Below are 21,306 nucleotides of genomic sequence, written 5' to 3'. Positions count from 1 at the left end.
AGAGAGAGAGAGAGAGAGAGAGAGAGAGAGAGAGAGAGAGAGAGAGAACTGTACACACATTTATTTGAAGGGTCTGTATTGCTTAGCTTTGATTGTTGTCCATTTTTTTTTCTTTTTTTGTGGGACACATTACGTGTCTGGGAACAACATCTGAAGACAGAGAAAGCAGATGGTTTCCAGGTGCTGCACAGGGCCAGTATTCAGAAATCCCACCCCCTCAAGTAATAATGATATCCACAAAGAGCAATAGAAAGATAAGGCATGGAAGCTGACATGTTATTTGCCCACATGAGATGTTTATGAGATTTGCTTGCAGCCAGGCACTGACTCACTGTACTTATCTCTCATTTTTTCTCTTCTGGTCAAGAGTTCATATTGAATCACCGTGTGTGTGTGTGTGTGTGTGTGTGTGTGTGTGTGTGTGTGCGCGCGTGCACATGTGATAATCAGGCATTGGAGTTATCCATTTATATATCCTATTCTCCCAATAGACCATGAGTTCTCTGAAGGTAGGGCCATGTCTTTTCTAAATGTGGTATCTCTGCCAGTATTTACCACAGGGTTATACACAAAGTAAGAGCTTTAATGTTTGCTGAATCGTATGAAGGTTGAAAGGAATTAAATATTGAATTAATACCACTTTCCTTTTCCCCTTCTCAATAAACAGGTGGAGGTGATCTGTCTTTACCAGGCACCTGAGCACACATTCCATTTTTGTGGTTGTTTGCTGAAGATCTGGGGGTTTTAGTGGACTACAAGCTCAATAAAAGTCAACGATATGATGTGGCTATTAAAAAAAGGAGAATTGTGGTGTTAAATTGCATTGAGCCAGAAAGCCAAGGACTAGGGAGTAATAATCCCACCATTTTCTGCTCTGGTCAGACCACATCTGGGGTATTGCAAAGAGACTTTGGGGATCCTTTCTCGTGCTTGGCTCTCTTTAGAAGCTGCCTAAAGTCACCTTTCTGGTGACTCTGCAGTTTGAAAATCAGTTGGTATTTCCAACTTTTCCTGATTGCTTGGCACTTTCTCCAAAGTTATCCAGCCAATGTATTTTCACCTTACTTTATTCTTGCCCCATTAAAATGTTGTAATCAAATGACATGATATCAATCAGAGTCACTGGTGCCCGGCTAAATTAGGTTGAAAGGTAATTGAAATAGCGTGAGATTAAAGTTGTTTGGCCATCACTTGGAATCCTGATATTCAATCTAAGTATTGTCAAGGAAAGGGTTCTATGTCCTGGAAGTATTTTAAGAGTGGATAGGAAATCTTTGTACTTAGCACACTATTCATACACTGGGCTAACATTCACTTTTTTACACTCTCAGGAAGAAAGTTAATTAAGCAAATTAATAGGCTAAGCAAAATTTGGAGGGCTGACAGGGACTGTTTATCCTACTTAAAATGAAAGCTAACAAAATGTTTTCCAGAACTCCTAAAAATAACTTTGGCAGTAGTTATTTCTATACAAAATACTCAAGTGTTACTTTAAAATGTTTCTTATCAACTCATTAATGAGAGAAAATTAAGTGATAGAGACATGATGTAGAAAAGATACAAGACCTTCCTCCTTTCTTTGCAGAGGTGGGGGACTATGGGATATGACACATTGCATTCACTCTCAGACCATTTGCTGTGCTCGTTGTGTTGCAATTCTATTCTCTCTCTCTCTCTCTCTCTCTCTCTCCACACACACACACACACACACACACACACAACCCTTGACATATTTAAAGATAGTGCCCATGGCCTTTCCTAAATCTTCTCTTCTCTAATTTAAGCATCCTTAGTTTTTCCTACTGACTGCAGTCATCACCATCTTTGTCACAGAAAAGGACGGCGCTTCACAGAACCAATTAGAAAGATACTGTGAGAAAAGAAACTGACTTTACAACTTCCTGGCTCTTGAGTTATGTATGCAAAAAGTGAAACAAAAGAGAACTTTAATTTCTTGTCTTTTTAAGAAGCCAAACCCACCTGAAGCAGCAGCTTGAGCAGAGCCTGAGAGAAAGGAGGCTCACCAAGCATTCGCGCAGTCATGCTAACAAGGCTGGATCGTCCCCCTGGTTGCGTGCTGTAGATTTCCACGAGGCCTAAAGCTTTGGGCACCCTTTAGGGATTCAGCTCATCTTGGTTTGATTTTCCCTGGCAGGCTGAATGCCAAAGAAATACTTTGAAAGAGGGAAGTCAGAAAGGTGTATTTATTCTGAGGCATTCGGATGGAAAACTGTTTCTCTTCTCCTTGTGATGCTAAGCACAGCACTGTCTTAATTTCTGGAGCCTGAAGGCAAAGAAAGGCTTTGAATGAGGATAAGCTAGGGCATATGAGAAGATCAAAGCGGGTCAGAAAACAGGCCTGTTTTAGGCCCTCAACTAGAGTGGGAAGGGCACTAGCCTTGGAGGTACAGAACCTGGGTTAACATCCCACTTTTGGTGCCTATTACCTGTATGATTAGGCAAGACATTTAACCGGCCCTCGGTTTCCTCATCTGTAAAATGAGGGAGTTGAACTAGAATCTAGCCCCTTAATAAAAGGATTTGTTCTGTGAAGTTTGGATTCAGCCAAAGGGCCACACTTGAGGATCTAGAAGGCCACAGGTTCCCCACCCCTGGGCTACATAGTTTCTGAAGCAATTTCCGGTGCTAGACATCTATGATCTTACGGCTAATTAATCTCTTTGAACCTCATTTTTCTCATCTGTAAAATGAAAGAGATGAATTCAATGGCCCTTGAAATCTCTTCCAGTTCTAAATCTAGTATCCTCTGGCTAGTTATTTAATCTCTCTGAGCCTTGGTTTACTCAGCTATAGAATGAGAAAACTGAGGCCCAGAGAGATTGGGAAAGCACAATAATAGGATAATAGATTTAGAGCTGGAAAGGAACTTAGAAGCCATCTAAAATGAGAAGCCCTCATTTTACATATAAGGAAACTGAGGCCCAGGGAGGTGAAATGATTTGTCCAAGGTCACAGAGGTAGTCAGTGCCAGAGCCAGGATTTGAACATTGAGGCCCTCTGATTTCAAAGCCGCTTTTCCCTATACCACACTGCCTGGAATACACAGAAAAGACTATATGAGGTATGGAAAAAACTTTGTAGAATATAAAGAATACAATACATACAAAGTAACTTTTGGGGGGAGCATTAACATGGGGGGACCAAGAAAGGTGTCATATGGGAGCTGGTATTTGTTCCTGGCTCCACTACAGGACAGTGAACATAGATTATTGATTAGCAGACTTTCAAAATCATCTAGTTCAACAGCCACATTTTATAGATGGGGAAACAAAGGCCCACAGATGTTGTGTGGCTTGCTAAAGGTTACCGAGGTAGCGAGTACTAGATTCAGTTTTCTCTAACTCCAGATCCAGCGCTCATCCCACACTTTACCATGTCCCTTCCCCTTAAGGAGTCACTTAAATGATTGCTGGAGCAATGATGAAACTTACCTGCCCAAGACATAGGATGCACACACCAGTTTAGTAAAACGAACAGGGGCAGCTCTCTTTCTGTGGTTTACAGCTTCTCAAAGCCTTTGCCTCTGCCTAGATTCTACTCTGAAGCAACCCTGTCATTAGCAATCCCTCTTAATGACCTGCTGACATCATCAGTCTCATGGCTACACCCCATATACCCATAGGAAGTCAACCATGCAAACTCTCAGAAGATATCAACATTATCCCATCTCATGCCTTAGAGTCCAACTACTCAGGAATAGCCCTAGTCAAGTAAACATAGTTTTCAGGGATTCTAAATGTTGCATTTTCCTTAAGTGATATCAGTGGAGTTAATTTTTTTTTAATTCCCAAGAACATTATGTGCTTAGAAATATAAAAGCAATTCTTGTCTGATGTGTGTATATCATTGAGCAAAGTCATGTTGCCATAGGGACTGGGCCTGTACCTTGTCCACAGGTAAAAATTAAACTATATCCATTGTTGTGTCCCCTTACCAACCTCCTTTCCAAATCCAAAGTACTTTAATTTATACACAGGGAGCTAATACTCTTTGTCGATTGCCACCACCCGGAGGAAATGCTTCCGTTGCCTGGTTACTAATGGGCAACCAGTGCAAGCCCCAGTTAGAGGCTCCCATTCAAAGACTAATGATAGGAAAGGAGGGCTGAATAGCATCTATGGAGATTGGGTCCTGTGGATAGCTGCCTTCTCTATACCTGTAGGTTCTTTCTACCCTGAAACAGAGCTGGGGGGAGGGGAGGGAGGAAACAAAGAATGAGTATGGAGCAGATGTTAATGCCTGCTTAACACCTGGCAACATGATGTATTGAACAGAGTAAAGTGTAGACTTGGAGTTGGAGGATGGGTTCTAATCTTGCCTCAGACCCTTATTAGCTCGGTCCTTTTGGGTAAGTCACTGAACCTCAGTTTCCTAATCTGTAAACTTGGGATAATAATAGTGTCACATATCATAGAGTTGGCATGAGGAAGGAGATTACATGATCATAGATTTAGAGTTGGAACAAACCTGTAAGGTCATCTGCTCTAACGCCTTCATTTTACTATTAAGGAACTGTGGCTTAAAGAGGTTAAGTGCACTTGCCCAAGGTCACATAGATAGTAAGTGGCAGAGGCAGGACTTGAATTCAAGTCTTCTGACTCCAAATATGGGGCTCTTTGCACAGCATTAAACTATAGAAATTTGAATTACTATTATATCAAGTGTCCCAAAAATCTTAGTGCCATTTTGGAGACACTACATATATATATGAGACACTATATATATGTATAATAACCCAAGTTGGAAAAGAGCAGGTCAAAGCTCCCATGCCAAACAGAGAAGAACCAGGACTGTGAGTAGCCCCTGTTCTTCCAGCCGGAGCAAAATAGAGTTATCCAGTCTTACGAATGAATGAATGAATGACAATCAGCCTCTGAAGGAAGTGCTAGAATGGACTTTGACAAATCAGAGAATATCCAGAGAATGGGCCTGTTTCCTCAGTAGAGCTGTCCCAAAATAGAATGGGTTGCATTGAAAGGTAGTGGGTCCCCCCTCACTTTATATTCTCAAGCAACAACTCGATGGCCATTTGTTGGGGACATGTTTTTCCTCCCCAGCTCTACCTTTTAGCATCTCTAGCTTCATTCAAGGCTAGCTTTAGTGCTTACTTCCTGTGGAAAGCCTTCCTCATTCACTCAGTTGTAAATGTCCACTCTTACCTTGTGATTTCAGTGTGGACCACACTCATGCATAGCCTTGACCTCTCTTATCTGCACCTGGCCCAGCTTTCTAATCCATTCTTATCCTAGGTTCTCAACAGCTATGTCCTGATATTTCCACATTAGAGCACTGGTACCTTCTTATTAGACAGCTAATTGTGAGCCTCCACTTCAGTTAATTAAGTAGTACTTATTTAACTGAAGAAATATCTTCCCAGAAACAATTGTGCTCTCTGTCTCTCTCTTTCCCCTCTCTTTTTCCCCTCCCTCCCCTGTCTCTCTTTCTTTCTCTATCTCTGTCTCTCTATCCCTTCCAACTTTCTTCCTCTATTCCTCTCTCTCTCTCTCCCCTTCCTCCTCCCTCTCCCTCTCTCTCTCTCTCTCTCTCTCTCTCTCTCTCTATATATATATATACACACACACACATATGTATACACATATATGTATATGTATGTATATGTGTATATATACACAAGGTATGTGTGTATGTTGTATACATATGTATATAATCAAATATAGGCTTAAATAAACATTGAAGCTACCTGCTATGTAATTTACCAACAGAGTGACCAATAATAAAGGGAATAGGTACTAGACATGTGATTTCATTAGTATAGCGAACTCCCTGGTGATGAAACTCCCTTTATGAATGCAGGTAAGCATTTTCTCTGTAGCTTATAGCCTTAGCTGCCTGGAGAACTAAGAGGACTTCTTCACAGTAACACAGACAATATATGTCAGAGGCAGAACTTGAACTCAGGTCTTCCTAGATTTGATGGTAGCTCTCTATCCTCTGTAGCACACTGACTCTTAAATAATATCAATCTTTCAGCTGTGAAAAGAATCACTGCCAGATTCTCCTCTAACCATCACTGTTCCTCTTGACTTTTCTTTACTTCTGGAACACAGTTGAGCCATTCAGCTTTCAGGAAAGCAGCCAAGGAAGGTTTCTTCACAAAGTAAAAGTTGATACAGTTCTCTCAGTATAGAAGTTCTTTTTGTCCTTTTCCTCTCTGTACTTCATGAATCATCTTCAGCTATGACAATTAGCACAGAATTCAGAATGAGGTAACTTGCTAGTCTGTTAAGATTTATTTGGCTCTTAAAAATAAAATAACATTTCCTATAATATCTCTTAGAAAGGCTATTGAAACTGGTGTCACACTCCTTGGAACCCCTAGCTTCTTTCAAAGCTCAGTTCGGGCATCATTCCCAGTCCCCTCAGTTGTTGCCTTATATTTAATTTTCTCTGAAGCCAACCCCAACCTACACCCCCCAGTAGAATGGAAATTCCTTTAAAATCAGGGATTGGTTAGGGTTTTTTGCTGCTGTTGTTTTATGAATAAAAGAATAAAAAAGAATTTTTTAAATGCATACTATGTACCAAGCACTCTTCTCTTTTTTTAAAAATTTTTTTATTAATTTATTTTGATTTATCAATAATCACTTCCATATGCTTTTGAGTTTAAAATTTTTCTCCCCCTTCCTCCCTACCACCCTCCCCAAGACGGCACGCAATCTGATATAGGCTATACATTTGCATTCATATTAAACATATTTTCACATTAGTCATGTTGTAAGTAGAAATTAAAACCAATAAGAGGAACCATCAGAAAGAGGAAACAAAACTCAACAGAAGAGAAAAAAAAATAACAATCTGGCTTCCATAGTTCTTTCTTTGGGTGTGGATAGCATTTTCCATCATAAGGCCTCTGGAGACGTCTTAGATCCTTATATTGTCAGGAAGGGTTAAATTTATCAGTATTAGTCATCACACAACGTGCAAGCACTCTTTTCTAAAATGCGGACTTATACCTAGCAAGTTCTTATGAAATATTTGAATTCAAAATATTTCCACAGATCCAAATCTGAAAAGGACCTCAGAGACCATCTACCCCAAATCCCCCATTTTATACATGTGGTAACTGAGGCTGAGGTTGGCTGAGTTACTTGACCAAGGTCACAAAAGCAGTTCATGTCAGAAGCAGGATTTGAACCCAGGTCCTTGACTCTAGAGTTAATGTGTGCGCTTTCTATTTTGCTACAAAACCTCTCTGTTAGAGATGAGGAAACTAGGGATGAGAGAGAGGAAGTGAATTAGCAAGAACACCCAGTAAATCAGTGGCAAAGCTGAGACCAAGCATGATACTATGAGAACAGATTTCAAGACCTCCTGAGCGGTTTTCACTGCTCCTGCTGCCAGATCTATATTTGGCCATGAAATTAAAATAACTAGAGCCTTGTATTTTTCTTGGCTAGCATAGTATAGACAAGACCTAGGACAGCATCAAAGAATCATGCGTATCAAGAATAAATGGCAAATTTTGATGGATCACTGTGGGCATTCTGAGTGGGAGAACAAGAAAACCTGTCCTGCTTTGATTTCTCTCTCCAATTTTTTTTAAAAGTAAAGGGAATTTAAAATCCTTAATTGCTCTAATGATGAAGAATGATAACATCAGGGGCTGCTTTCAGAGAACATTTCCTCTAGAAATAACATTATGTTGAGACAGTCAGTCCTGAGGTACAGACAGACACCAATCCCTGGAACCTGCTTGGAGAAAAGCAAAGACCTTATCTGATAATGCTTCTCCAACTTTGATTGTAAAAAGACTATCTTCCTGGGCAGCCAAGGAGTCATTCACACAGTGACCCAGGCCAGCCTGAGAGCAAATTCAGAATGGATGCCCCAGCCAGGACGATGGCTGTATGGTTGCTTCCCACCCACAGCACAGAAGGGTTTGGACAGTTTCTTCTCTGGAAATATTTCATAATTAGATGCAGTATGTCCTCTAAGGAGCCCAAGATTCTTTGCAGGTGCTCCACTGGACTTGAACTTGGAATGCCGCAAGTCAGATTCCAGCCTTGCCACTTATTCCCTTGGTGTGGGAAATGGGGCAAGACCCTTGCCCTTTGGGATATCAATTTTCACAAGTGCAAAATGGATGAGACCATCTCTAAGGGTTCTTCTAGTTCTAATAGTCTGTAATTCATAGATAGTGGAGTTATTTGCTATTGTTCTCCTTCACACCCAATCCATCACCCTGCACGTGTCTGCAATGCCTTCTAGAATCAAAGGAACATGAATCTAAAGCTGGAAGGGATCCAGAGACCACCTAATTCAACCCTCTCATTTTACAGAGGAGATTAAGTGACTTGCCCAAGGTCACATAAGCAGGATTTGAAACTGGAGCCTTTGACTCCAGAACCAATGACCAATCTACTGTACCCATTGTAGCATTGTCTCAGAGAATCTCTAGCTTCCTTCAAAGCTCAGGAGCTATTGTCCAGCTGATCCCTGAAGGTATTAGAGCTCTCTACAATGGTGAAATCGCTTTGCAGATACTTGCATATATTTACAGGGTGATGGGAAAAATGGGGTTCAAATCTTGCCTCTCTTACATACTGTCTGTGTGACCCTGGGTAAGTCACTTATCTCTTGGTGTCCCAGACATCTCTCTGAGAATGGAAGTTACAGAACATTTGCCAACTGGCATTGGCAGAAGCAGTTTCCTCACCAGGAGTGTCCTATTTACCAGTGGTGTCAAACTCAAGTAGAAACATAAGCCAATAAACCATATACAAGGATCCCTTCAGGCTGCAAATTGACTTAAAAAACACATGTTAATGTTATCAATGTTCTGCTGTATTTTTATTTATTTTGGTAAATGTTGTCTAATTATATTTCAGTCTGGTTCTGGCAGCACAGTGGAGTGATTTTTGGCCCCTCTGCCCCATGTCAATGATCAATCAATCAATCACCCAATAAATATTTATTAAGCACCTACTCTATGCCAGGCACTGTGGTGCAATGAAATCCCGGAATCTCAGAATTTGAGAATCAAAGGGACCTTGTCCAGTCCATACATGAATAGAATTCCCTCCAGACCACAGCTGACAGATAAGTAATCATCCAGGCAATGCTTGAAAATCAAATAAGAAATGGGAGCCCACCCCCACTCCCAAGCAGCCCATCACCCCTTGGATAGCTCTAATTGTTAGGAAGTTTGCCCTGACATCAAGTCGAATGTGGCCTCTTTGCAGCCCCCAGCCCCCTGAAGCCAAATCACAATGTCTAGTGCCTTCTCCACAGGACAGCCCTTCAGATATTTGAACATCACTATCATGTCTGCCCCAAGTCTTTCCTTCTCCAGGCTAACCATACCCATTTTCTTCAACCAATCCTCATATGAAATGGTGATGAAGACACATTTCTCTCTGACAAACTGAGGAAACTCTGTGAAATATACTTCTGTCTGCCTCCCCACCTCAACCCCTAATTAAACCTCTAACCACCTCCAGGAGTAATTAGTCTGCCTCCCAATTTCGAAAGTCTCATACTGTGCTATGTCCACCACCCCCTATAAAAGAACCATTCAATATTTCTACCCTGAGACATGAGAAGCTAAATTTAAATAAGAAAAAAAATAAACTTTTAATGATGCATCTGCAGTTCAACACAGCCAACATTTTTATCAAAAAAATAAGATCGGCCAATTCCAAATTTAGGAAGAACTCACATGCACTCATCAAGGCTCTCTGATGCTTTCAAAATGAGAACGGAACCCGGTCCCAATTAGACATTCCATGACACAGTCCAAAAAAAAAAAGTGGATAATACATTCTCTGTATAACCTGCCTGCGACCCAGAGAGAAGAGAGAGAAGCTTCCAGGCTATGTAAGTTGGTGTTGAAAGAATGACCTTCCTTTCCTCCACATTCATAGAATCACAGAATTTCAGATTTAAAAGAGACAGAGGCAGCCTTCTATTCCAAACTATCACATGAAACCATACCAAACCAGGAAAAAGAATCCCACCAGCAATATAGCCAGCATCCAGGCCTTCAAGGGAGGGTCCGCTCATCACCTCCAGAGATGTCCCACTCTACTTTTGGACAGCTTTCATTGTTAGAAGGATTTTCCTACCTGGATAAAAATCTGCCCCTGATTCTGCCTTCTGGAGCCAAATGGAACAAATCTTAACCTTTCTGCCCTTTGATAACCCTTCAGACACCAAAAACTACAATTATTTGTTCTCTTCTCTGGGCTAAACATTCATATTTTCTTCAATTGTTTATCCTTTAACATGAACTCAAGTCCCTTTTTTTTAAACTAAATAGGGTTGTTGTGAGAATCATATGAGATCAAAGAAAATAATGCATACAAAGTGCTTTTGTAATATTTAAAGCTTCATAGAAATGTGAATTATACTATTATTATAATTTATTTTTAAAATGTTAATATTATCCTGGTTGTCCTCTTGTGCACATTTCCCTACTTGTCAATGTCTTTACTGAAGTGTGGCATTCGGAATTGAACTCAGTACTCCAGATGTGCTCTGCCCAGGGCAGGACCAACACATCTGTATTCTGGAGTGTTCTGCTTTTCTTTTGGTAGCCTAAAGTCCCATTAGATTTCTTGGCAATTCCTCTTTTTATAAACCACTTCCATGAAAGCTCTGCTAATGACACACCTTGTAGGGCTGAGGGCCATTCTGAGGAAGCATTTCATCATTGCAGATGCCCAGAAGTAGCTGGTACAATGCTCAATTTAGTTATATCAATGATGTTAATGATAATGATAATGATGGTGGGCATGATGATGTTGGAGGAGGAAGAGGGCAGTGATGATGATGATACAATTTTAAAATGATCTTCCTAGAAACTCTCCTCCAAAGACCCTGCCGGATGAGACTTTTACAAATTATATTTTTTCATAGCTGGATCAAACACATTCTTTCTTGCTGCTCTCAGAGAAAATAAACAAGCATCCAGGGAATTTTATACCTTGACCTTGATAGCTAGTTCATGCAACACTTATAGGGCCTTTGCATGCAAATAATAAAAATAATAGCTGATATTTATGTAAGGATTTAAGATTTGAAAAGAATTTCACACATTTGATCTTATGTGAGGTTCAATAGTTATTGTCCCCAGTTTACAGATGGGAAAACTGAGGCTTGGAGAGGTTAAAGTGACTTGCCCTTGATCATGCAGGCTAGTATCAGAGGCTGGATTAGGATCCATATTTTCCTGACTCAGAGTTTAGCACTTTATCCACCACACCAACTAGGGTTTTATTGAACTTCTGCCCATGAATCTGTAAATATGGTCCACTTTTTTGTGTTAAGGAAAACTGCCCTAGGCCAGGCTCTAGTGAAATTAAGCATAGCCCTCTTCACATAGAAAGGAAATCATATAAATCATCTCCTTGCAATTGTCTTGCCCAAGGAAAACAGGACCTGAAAATGGAGGGCAGGAGTAACACATCAACAAGATGGAAAGATTCGTCTTTCTCCCAGAAATCCAGGTCAATGGACAGTTTGGAGGGGCATGGGTCCCTGGAGCTACTTCCTCCAACCTGGAAAAGTCCAAATGGTGGGATTTCCTGAGGGTACATACCCTCACTGCTATCTGCGGGAACCCCTACCTTTCTTGCGACAACATGTACGAGCCTTTCAAACCCTGCTAGGTTGGGACCTTGGGCTAGAAAACATTTTTACACATACACCAATATCACTGAGCACGAGATCCCCAGTTAGGAAAAGAAATATAACCAGTTTCTAAGCTTTACATGATCAGGACACTGTCACAAGATCATAGATTGAGACTCAAGAGGTCATCAAGTCCAAGTCTTCCATTTTACAGAAGAGGAAACTGAGGGTGGTAGAGGTTAAGTGACTTGCCCAGGGTTACACAGTTAGTAAGTGTCTGAGGTGGCATTTGTACCTAGAGCTTCCTGATTCTAAGTTAGTATGCCAGTTCTAGGGGGAGTTCACATCTAGTATCACATACACAAGAAATCCATCCCAAAAGTGGACAGACACAGCTCTCAGGCGTGGGTTCCATCCAGTTGATGCCTCTGAGAGGGATCACCAAGAGAGAAATGAAGCCAAAAGAAAAAGAAAAGACTTACTGCAAGGCTCCAATGGTGAGGATGTGGGTTCAGAGCAGGTACATGGGCTGGGGAAGTCTGCGGCCTCTCTTCTAGAAGTCGGAACTGACCAAAGGCTTTCTGGGGGACTGCAGGCTGCAAGTACAGATCATTTCTGAGCTGTGGGGAGGAAAACAGATACATGTCACCAAATGGAAATTATCTTCTCTTGTCTTCTCTCCTCTCATTCAGCCTTCTCACAGTCTTGTGAGGCCAGCAAGAGCACAAATTATTGAACCCATTTTTTCATGCAGGCACTGAGGTCAATAAATTTAACATACAATAAGTGAATGAAAGAGTGAGATGAGCAGATTGTTCTCTTAGCTCAGGGCTTTTGCTCCTAGGTCCTGCTACCCTGTGATAGAAAAGGCAGGCAGTTATTTATTCTGCCCATTTTATAGATGAAATAAAGGCTTGGAGTGACTAGCCCATGGTCACACAGGCTGGATTTGGACCCATCTTTTCTGGATCCGGAGCCTAGTCGTTTATCTACTGGGTCAACGATTATAAAGAACAGCCATCCCCAAGAATCTGACCCATTATTGTATTAGAAAAAACCCTCAGAGCCAAGCCCCAGTGATTTAGAGGACAGAACACTTGGATGGGAGTCAGGAGACCTGGGTTGAGTCCAAATTTAGATACTTATTAGCTGTGTGGTGGCGGCCAATTCATTTAAACTCTTGGAGCCTCAGTTTCTTCACCATAAAATGGGAGTAATAATATTTGTACCACCAACCTCAGATACCTAAAGCATTTTGCATATATGAAAAACACCACTAATAATAGTCACTAGCATTCACAGGACACACTAAGGTTTGGCAAGTACTTTACCTATGTTATATCATTTGGTCCTCACAACAACTATGGGAAACACGTGTTTCTAACATCTCCATTTTACAAATGAGGAAATTGAGGAGTACAGAAATTAAGTTACTTGTTTAGGATCATAGAGCTAATAAATGTCTCAGGCAGAACTTGAACGCAAGGGGAAGCTAGGTGATGCAGTGGATAGAGCACCAGCCCCGAAGTCAGGAGGACCTGAGTTCAAATCCTGCTTCAGACCAAACACTTGACATGTACTAGCTGTGTGACCTTGGGCAAGTCACTTAACCCTGATTGCCTCACCAAAAGGAAAAAAAAAAAGTACTTGAACTCAAGTCTTCCTAAGTCAGTTCAGCAACCTATCTACATTAGTCATGCAGCTACAATAGAAATGAATGTCATTAATTTTTAAAATCACTGCAAAGGATTTGCACAAATGCTGAACCAAAGGTTTCATGGCTTCTTGGGTCCTCTTTCTATCACTAGAAATCTGCCCAAAGGAATAGGTTTGGAGGACCAATGACTATCAACTGTAGCTAACAGAGTGTCCTTATAGTCATGGGTTCTAACCCTGCCTCTGATACTTATAAACTCTGTGACCTTGGGCAAGTCTCTCTGAGCCTCAGTTTCATCATTTGTAAAAAGAAGATAATAATACTTGGAGCTACTACTTCCCAGGATTGCGGTGAGGTTTTAATAAGGTAATACATATATAAAGCACTTTACAAACTGTAAGGAATTATATACATGCCAGTTACCATCACCATCATCAGTTATTAAGGTATTCTGGAATCTGGACAGAGACCAACAACTCATTACTTAGCCAGAGTTTCTTTCAGGAGCATCTATAATTATGCAAGCATGACCAGAGGCTAAGTGTCTTATGGGCAATCTGATTATGGGTTGAATTAATTAATAAAAATCAATAAACACCGGCAGATTGGTTAAGGCAAATGATCAGTCATTTCCCATTTCTCCCCAATAATTCAAGGGCAGTAATCTCCATCTTTCATTAACCCTTCATATTTTCCTTATTAGTTACATCATAATTAGGGGCTTATACACACTCTCTGCCCCTGTGCATGTGTCTCTGTCTCTCTCTGTGTCTGTCTTTGTCTCTCTGTCTCTCTGTGTCTCTATCTCTGTGTCTCTTTCTGTCTCTGTCTCTTCTCTTTTCAATTTCATTACAATAATTTGATAAGATGAGGATGATATACAGGGACAGATGGAAGCTATAGCTCTTTCAGAAGATCCCAAAACCACCAGCCCCACTTTCCATTCCTAAACCTATTCACAGTGTGCAGGAAGGAGTGAAAGACAGGGTCTGTGTATGAGGGGAAGAATTCAACAATGGAGAAAGTAGAAAAGACACCCAAGCACAATCATTTATTAAACACCTACTATGTTCCAGGCACTCACTACGTGTTGGGGCATAGAATGACAAAATGAAAGCACCTTCTTCCCTCAAGGAGATTACATTCTGCCAGAAAGACAGTATCAATCAATCAACAAAGATCCACTAAGTGTTTCCTGTGTGTCAGGCATGGTGCTAGGTACTGAGAATACATTCACGGCCTCCGAGGAACTTAACATTCTTTTGGGGGAGACAGTGTTGTCATGTCTAGGTGTATAGACAAGATACATACAAAATAGATACATGGGGAAATGGGGGGGGGGGGTTAGCATGAGAAGAGACTAAGATGGCACTTGAACTGAGGAAGGAAACCAGGAATTCCAAGAGTTGTGAATGAGGATGTATGGAGGAGAACCAATACAAAGACATGGAGACAGGAGATGGAAAGTGGTGTGTGAGGAACAGTAGGACCAGTGTGGCTAGACTCTAGAATCAAAACATAAAAGTTCTGCTAGTTCCAGCTACAATTATGGGATTCAGAGCTGCAAGGGATTCTATTGATCATCTAGACCATAGGTTCCCAAAGTGGGCAATACCATCTCCTAGGGGGCACTGGAATGATGGGTGTGGTAGTAGCCTCAGGTGCAATGGGGGAGGCGTTGAATAAAAATAAGGGGGCAGTGGAAGCATAAGGAAAGAAGAGAAGATAAGAAAATTTTGAAAAACTATTCGTATATGTTTCATCTGTTGTTTAAGAGAGTTAAAGTGGTAGTGATTATGTTATTTTCCAAATAAACACAAAACATGCAAGTTATAACCAATCAGTGGTCAAGTCTGCTGACAGGTCTTAACAAGCAAGTGTTGGCAGGCAAGCGTGTTGCACATTGCAGGGAAGTCCAGCATACATTAGCAGGAATATATGCGTGTAATGACTTGTTTACAATACAATACTATATGGTTACATGACACAATATTGCATCATCAAAATTTCAATGAAAGGAAAACACCCACAAATTTGGAAATTATTAAATTTAAGATATGTGATTTTAAAAATATATTTTATATTTTTAAATGATGCAAATTTCAAAAAAAAAAGTTAAAGGGATAAAGAAAGTAGATTTCCAGGAGGGCACTAAGTAATTTTTTTTTTGAAAAGGAGGCAGTAGGTCAAATAAGTTTGGGAACCTCTAATCTAGACCAACTCCATAATTTTACAAATAGAGAAACTGAGGTCAAGAGAGAAAAAACAAGGTCTCACAGCCAATCAACAGCTAAGTTGGGATTTGAATTTACATCCTCTGATTCCAAATTGACTGTTCTTTCTACTGTACTACACCGGTAATACTTAGCGATGTCTCCTTTTTCTCTCCTCATAGTTATATAATATAGTGGAAAGAACCTGGATTTGGGGTTGGAACTTCTGTGTTCGAATCTTGGCTATGCCACTCACCACCAATATGACCTTGGACAAGTCAGAGCATCATAGCTATAGAGCTGGAAGAGATCTTAGAGGTCAACTCATACGAGTCCCACATTTGACAGGTAAGGAAACTGAGGCCCAGAGAGAATGAACACTCGAGACTGGAGAGAGTGGCCAGGGACATACTGCTGGAAGAGCCAGGTTTCCATTAGCACAAGAAGATGGGAAAAGATTGAAAAGCTCCAGGATAAAGGGGCATTCATTATTGTTTTTCTTAAACAATAGGATGGTGGTTGCAGATGATACAATGGAATGGAAGGGCAGAGAAAGATATAGGCCAGGGGTGGGGAACTTGTGGCCTCAAAGCCACATGTGGCCCTCTAGGTCCTCAAGTGCAGCTCTTTGACTGTATCCAAACAAATGATTTGTTCTGTGAAGCTTGGGGTGGCGCTGAGTTGAATAGAGATGAGAGTACAGAAGTGATTTCTCTCATGCCCCCTGAAGCATTCAGCCAGAAGGAGAAGTCATATTCTTTGTTCCTCACTCCCAAGTCTAGACTGTCCCTTTGCCACCACTATTTAGCAACCTCTTCTTGTTGCAATGATCTACTGGCCTTTGGGTCATCTTCCCTCCTTTTCCAAGGAGTTCAGTGTCTGGTTCATTGCCTTCCTCCCTGCACTAATCACTGTCCTCAGACTTGTCCATTTTAATCCACTTGTCAACATCCCCTCAAACACCTTGACTTTCCAGGTCATCAGCCTGCTAAATTTCCATGACTTCCACCTTTGCTTGGCTTCATATCTGCACTCAGGGATGGACATACCATTAACACAACCCTCAGCCCTAACTGTTTTACCCAGATGATATACTATTCTGACACTCAGGTCTCTGAGTGCAACCTCTCATCCTTATAGAAGTAGCTAATAATAATAGCTAGCATTTATATAGACTTCCCTGACTGAGGCAGCTAGGTGGTGCAGTGGTTAGAGTGCTGAGCCTAGAGTCAGGAAGATTCATTTTCATGAATTCAAATCAGGCCTCAGACACTTACTAGCTTTGTGACACTTCACTCTGTTGGCCTCTGTTTCCTCACCTGTAAAATGAGCTAGAGAAGGAAATGGCAAACCACTCCAATATTTCTGCCAAGAAAACCCCAAACAGGGTCACAAAGAGTCAGACATGACTGAACAACAACTTTCTGACTCTAAGTCCGAACTTTATCCCCCATGCCACCTAGCTGCTAATCTCTCCTTATGCCTCAGTCTTTTTAAACCTTTTCATCTTCATCACTACCTTTCATCTATCATCTCTACTCTGGCCTCCCTTCCCAGTTTTCACCCTATGGCTTACCCATTCAACCACACAGTATCTGGGGCTTTGAAAGATTGTAGGATTTTCTCCGGGGTCACACAGTCAGTATGGGTCAGAACCAGACCGGAAGCAAGATCTTATAACCTCACGCTGCCCCCTCCCAATAGGCCCTGTCTCACCAGGGTGTCAGGAGAGTTGGTTGGGGTTTGAAAAGCTCTTAAAAGATGAAAGAGTCCTCTCGATGGGAAGTGGGAAGCGTGGCTATTATTAATTCAGAAGCAGTCGACCCAGCAGTGCCTTGGAGGGGTTATACAGAACCAAGCCCTAATGAATCAAAAGAAGTGACTATAGAACTATCAAATGCCACTTCAGACAAAGTTTTAATCAACAGAGCTGATCAGGCTACTCTGGGCCTGAAAATAAAGATTTATTGATGTATTTTTACTGCTTGTCATAAACTACCTGAAGAAGCATAAAACACCGCCCACCTGCTCGCCTCTAGAAAAACACCCTCCGCTAAGAGCATGACATGAATTCTCCTGTCCCAAGGAAAAGGTCTGGCTTTCTACCACTTCCTGAGTTACACAGGCCTTGTCCACTTAATCTACCCATCTGTGGCAGGATTTTCTCTACACAAACAAGATAAAAAATAATTTGCTGGTTGGAAGAGACAAGTAGGCTTCCAAGCCTTCTGATGCCCAGCAACGTGCCCGTGATTGTGAACTTCTGTCGTGAATAGGATGGTCACTCCAGGAAGATTGATTCGAAAGAACAATGTTATTCATTTTCTCAATTCTCTGAAAAATTTAAACAGCTCAGTCTTAGTGTTCTGCTGAAGATAGTGTCTTTTTTTTCCTTGTCTAGTACTGGGATTCTATGTATATAGAGAGCTCTCTAGTGAGAAGATTCTCTCTACTAATGAAGATCAATGATTCTTCTGCAGCTTAGAGTCATGGAGAGCTGCCTAGAACCCTGAAAAGCAAAGTGACTTGCCCAGGGTCACATGGCCATTAGATGTGAGAGGCAGAATTTAGAAGCCAGGTCATCAGGATCTGAACCCTGGTCTTCAAGGCAAGATCTCCATCCTTGGGGTTACATGGTCTCTACAATAAAAATAATACAATTATTTCTAATAAATTGCTGTTGTTGTTGTTATTTAGTTGTTTCTGTCATGTCTGACTTTTCCCAACCCCATTTGGAGTTTTCTTGCTGGAGGAACTGGAGTGGTTTGCCATTTACTTCTCCAGCTCATTTGACAAATAAGGAAACTGAGATAAATTTAGTGACTTGTCCAGGGTCACAAAGCTAATAAGTTTGTCTGAGACCAAATTTGAGCTCATGGTGATGAGTCTTCCCAATTCCAAGCCCAGAGCTCTAACCACTGAACCACTGAACCTAGAATTTTATATTCTACATTTTTATTATAAATTATATATAATAAATTGTTTTATTATAACTTATATAACAAATTGTGCTATACATTAATTTTAGTTATACATAATAAATTATTTTATATTTTTTGTTCTAAAATGTATAATAAATTATTATTATTAGAGAAATAGCATGTTGTATTGGGTAGAAATCTGATCTGAGTCAGAAAGACCTGAGTTCAAATTCTGCCTCTGACACATGCAGGCTGTTCAACCCTGGACAAGTTACTTCTCTGGGCCTCAGTTTTCTCTTCTGAAAAATGGGGATAAAGATAGCACCTACCTCACAGGTAATATATATAAAGAACTTTGAATACCTGAAAATGCTCTATTAAATGTTAGCAATTAGCTGTTAACCTCTTAGTGGCCGAAGACTGTTAAATTACAAAGGAGATGCAATTTGCATTGGTGGAGAGTTTTTTCACCTGAAGTTCCCAATACTGGTAAAACCGTAGGTCAAACCACACCTCCCTCAAAAAACAAAAACAAAAACAAAGACAAAAAACCTTGACATTTATATAGGGTGTTCCAAAAGTCTTACTGCTATTTTAAGTTATTAAAGCTAAAAACTGCATTAAGACTTTTGGAACACGCAGTATATATAACACTTTAGAGTTTGCAAAGCACTTTATATACGATAACTCATTTGAACCCTAAAACAATCCCTGAGGTAGTTACTACAAGTATCATTAGCTCTATTGTACTAATGAAGAATTGTACAGATGAAGAAACTGAGGCAGGTAGTATAGGTACTGTTTAGCATCCTCATTTTATAGACGAGGGAGCCCAGGCACAGAGCTAGTAAGTGTCAGAGGTGGGATATCTGAACCCAGGTCTCCTTGACTGCCAGCCCAGCAATCTATCCACACAAGGTCGCTTCAAGGTTTATGTGAGACTACACCTGTTGAGAGCTTTACAAAACCTTACATCTCTATAGCAATGTTGCTGATTATTTGTAGTAAATAACCAGTATCCTGCCCAGTTCCTGGTTAAGGACTGGTAGAGAAGTTGGGACCAGCCTGCTTGTAACATGATGCTGTCTATCAGACAAAGTCAGAACAAAATGTTGCCTTGAGAGATGAAGACTAAATGTTTAAAATGTTAAGGCCAGGAGTCCCCATAGATTCCCCAAGGAGGCTGGCCCCTGCAGAAGTCATTTAACACATCCCCTGGCCTCAGACTGCAACAGCCAGCCCTTAATTCAGTCTAGACTGAACAATCTCTACCATCTGCACACAGATCAAAGGACAGCCGGGCTTTATTTACATTTAGAATCCCTTCCTTTTACAAATGAGACTCAGACAGGTGAAGGAAGAAGTCCCTCATAGCTAGGAAATAGGAGGGGTAAAATTTGAATCCACATTCTCTGCTTTCAGATCCACAGTAGAATCACAGAATTATAGCTGGAAGGGACTGCAGGGGCCCTTCAGCCCCCCGACCTCTCCCCTGGTCATTTTACAGATGAGAAAACAGACCAGAGGAACAGAAATCCGGCCCCCAAGGGCACACAGTTAAGAACCATCAGGGGCAGGATTTGAACCCAGAGTCAATGCTCTCTGCCCAACGCCTCTGCTGTTTCTCTTCACTCAGTCTGTGTCACAGCATCAGCCCACAAGTCTCCCTAGATCAGCTCCTTCTGGGAAAATGCTAGTACTTACAGATGCTGGCTGTAATCTGGGTCTGCGACACACTCCTAGCCGCCCAGACCACACGAGTTCTCTCAGACCTGAGGCAAGGATGTGGCTGAAGCCCAGCTCTTCGTGTACACAGCAGGCCTCTCAACCCCCAGAGCTAGGACTCTCTGTGTCTCTCTCCCTGGAAGGCTAGTTATTTATTCATGTGCTACCAAAGCGACCAATAGCTTCTTTGTATCAGTTGAATAGAACAGTAATTCAATCCCCAAATGGGAACAATTCAGCCCATGCTGGATCCCCTAATGAGACATTCAGATAAAAGGAATACTTTTTATCTACTAGCAGTTACAGTTGTCCGTCAGCTCTCCAAGCTTGTAAAACTTCTATTCTCACAAATAGGCAGTGGGTAAACATGGCAGAGAGGGGTCCCCCCCCTTCTATGTGTCACTCTTGCTCCCTCTCTCTCTCTCTCTTCCCCCCCCCAGCTCTCCCTCCCCCTCTCTCTTTTTCTCTCTCCTCCCTTTCTCTCTGTGACTTTGTCTCACTCTCCTCCTTTATTTCTATCTCTCTTCCCTCTCCCCAACACAATCAGAATATCTTTTTAAAGATCTTTGGGCTCCTGTGTAGAGGAGGGAACCAGAGAAATAAAGGGTGTTTATGCCCTCAAAGAATATCAGCAGATCGCAGACCTCCAGCTGCAGGGAACTCTAAAGGCCATCTAGTAGTCCAAATCCCGTATCTTACAGATGAGGAAATTGAGGCCCAGGCAGGATAACTGACTTGCCCAAGGTTGAACAGGTACTAAATGCCAGAATCAGCATGCAAACCCAGGTCCTCTGACTCTAAATCCAGCCCTATTTCCCCTGGGTCACACTGCCTCCATTCTATGGATTCTAAATCTACAATGTCCCTCTCATGTGTCCAGGCCACCACCCTAACCCAGGTCCTCCTCACTCAAATGCTCATTGATTAACTGCTCAAATGATATAACATCTAAAGGGCTTTGCAAACCTTTAAGAGTTATACAGTGTAGCAGCAGCAGCAGTAGTGATAGTGGGGTGGTGGTGGTGGTGGTGGTGGTGGTGGTAGTAGTAGTAGTAGAGTAGTAGTAGTAGTAGTAGTAGTAGTAGTAGTAGAAGAAGAAGAAGAAGAAGAAGAAGAAGAAGAAGAAGAAAAAGAAGAAGAAGAAGAAGAAGAAGAAGAAGAAGAAGAAGAAGAAGAA

At 41.3% G+C, this 21,306-nt stretch overlaps 1 protein-coding gene across 1 annotated transcript in view; it reads right to left on the bottom strand.

The window, feature by feature from the left end:
- The window catches only part of RIMBP2 (RIMS binding protein 2), a 509,773-nt gene that overhangs the window by 302,106 nt on the left and 186,361 nt on the right, over window positions 1-21,306 (bottom strand). The window contains 1 exon segment of the mRNA XM_027844231.1: window positions 12,096-12,233. Coding sequence (XP_027700032.1) covers window positions 12,096-12,233 — 138 coding nt within the window.

This window comes from Vombatus ursinus, unplaced genomic scaffold (assembly GCF_900497805.2).
Source record: "Vombatus ursinus unplaced genomic scaffold, bare-nosed wombat genome assembly UNPS02014935.1, whole genome shotgun sequence".
Lineage (NCBI taxonomy): Eukaryota > Metazoa > Chordata > Mammalia > Diprotodontia > Vombatidae > Vombatus > Vombatus ursinus.
This window is presented reverse-complemented; position numbering and strand designations above follow the sequence as displayed.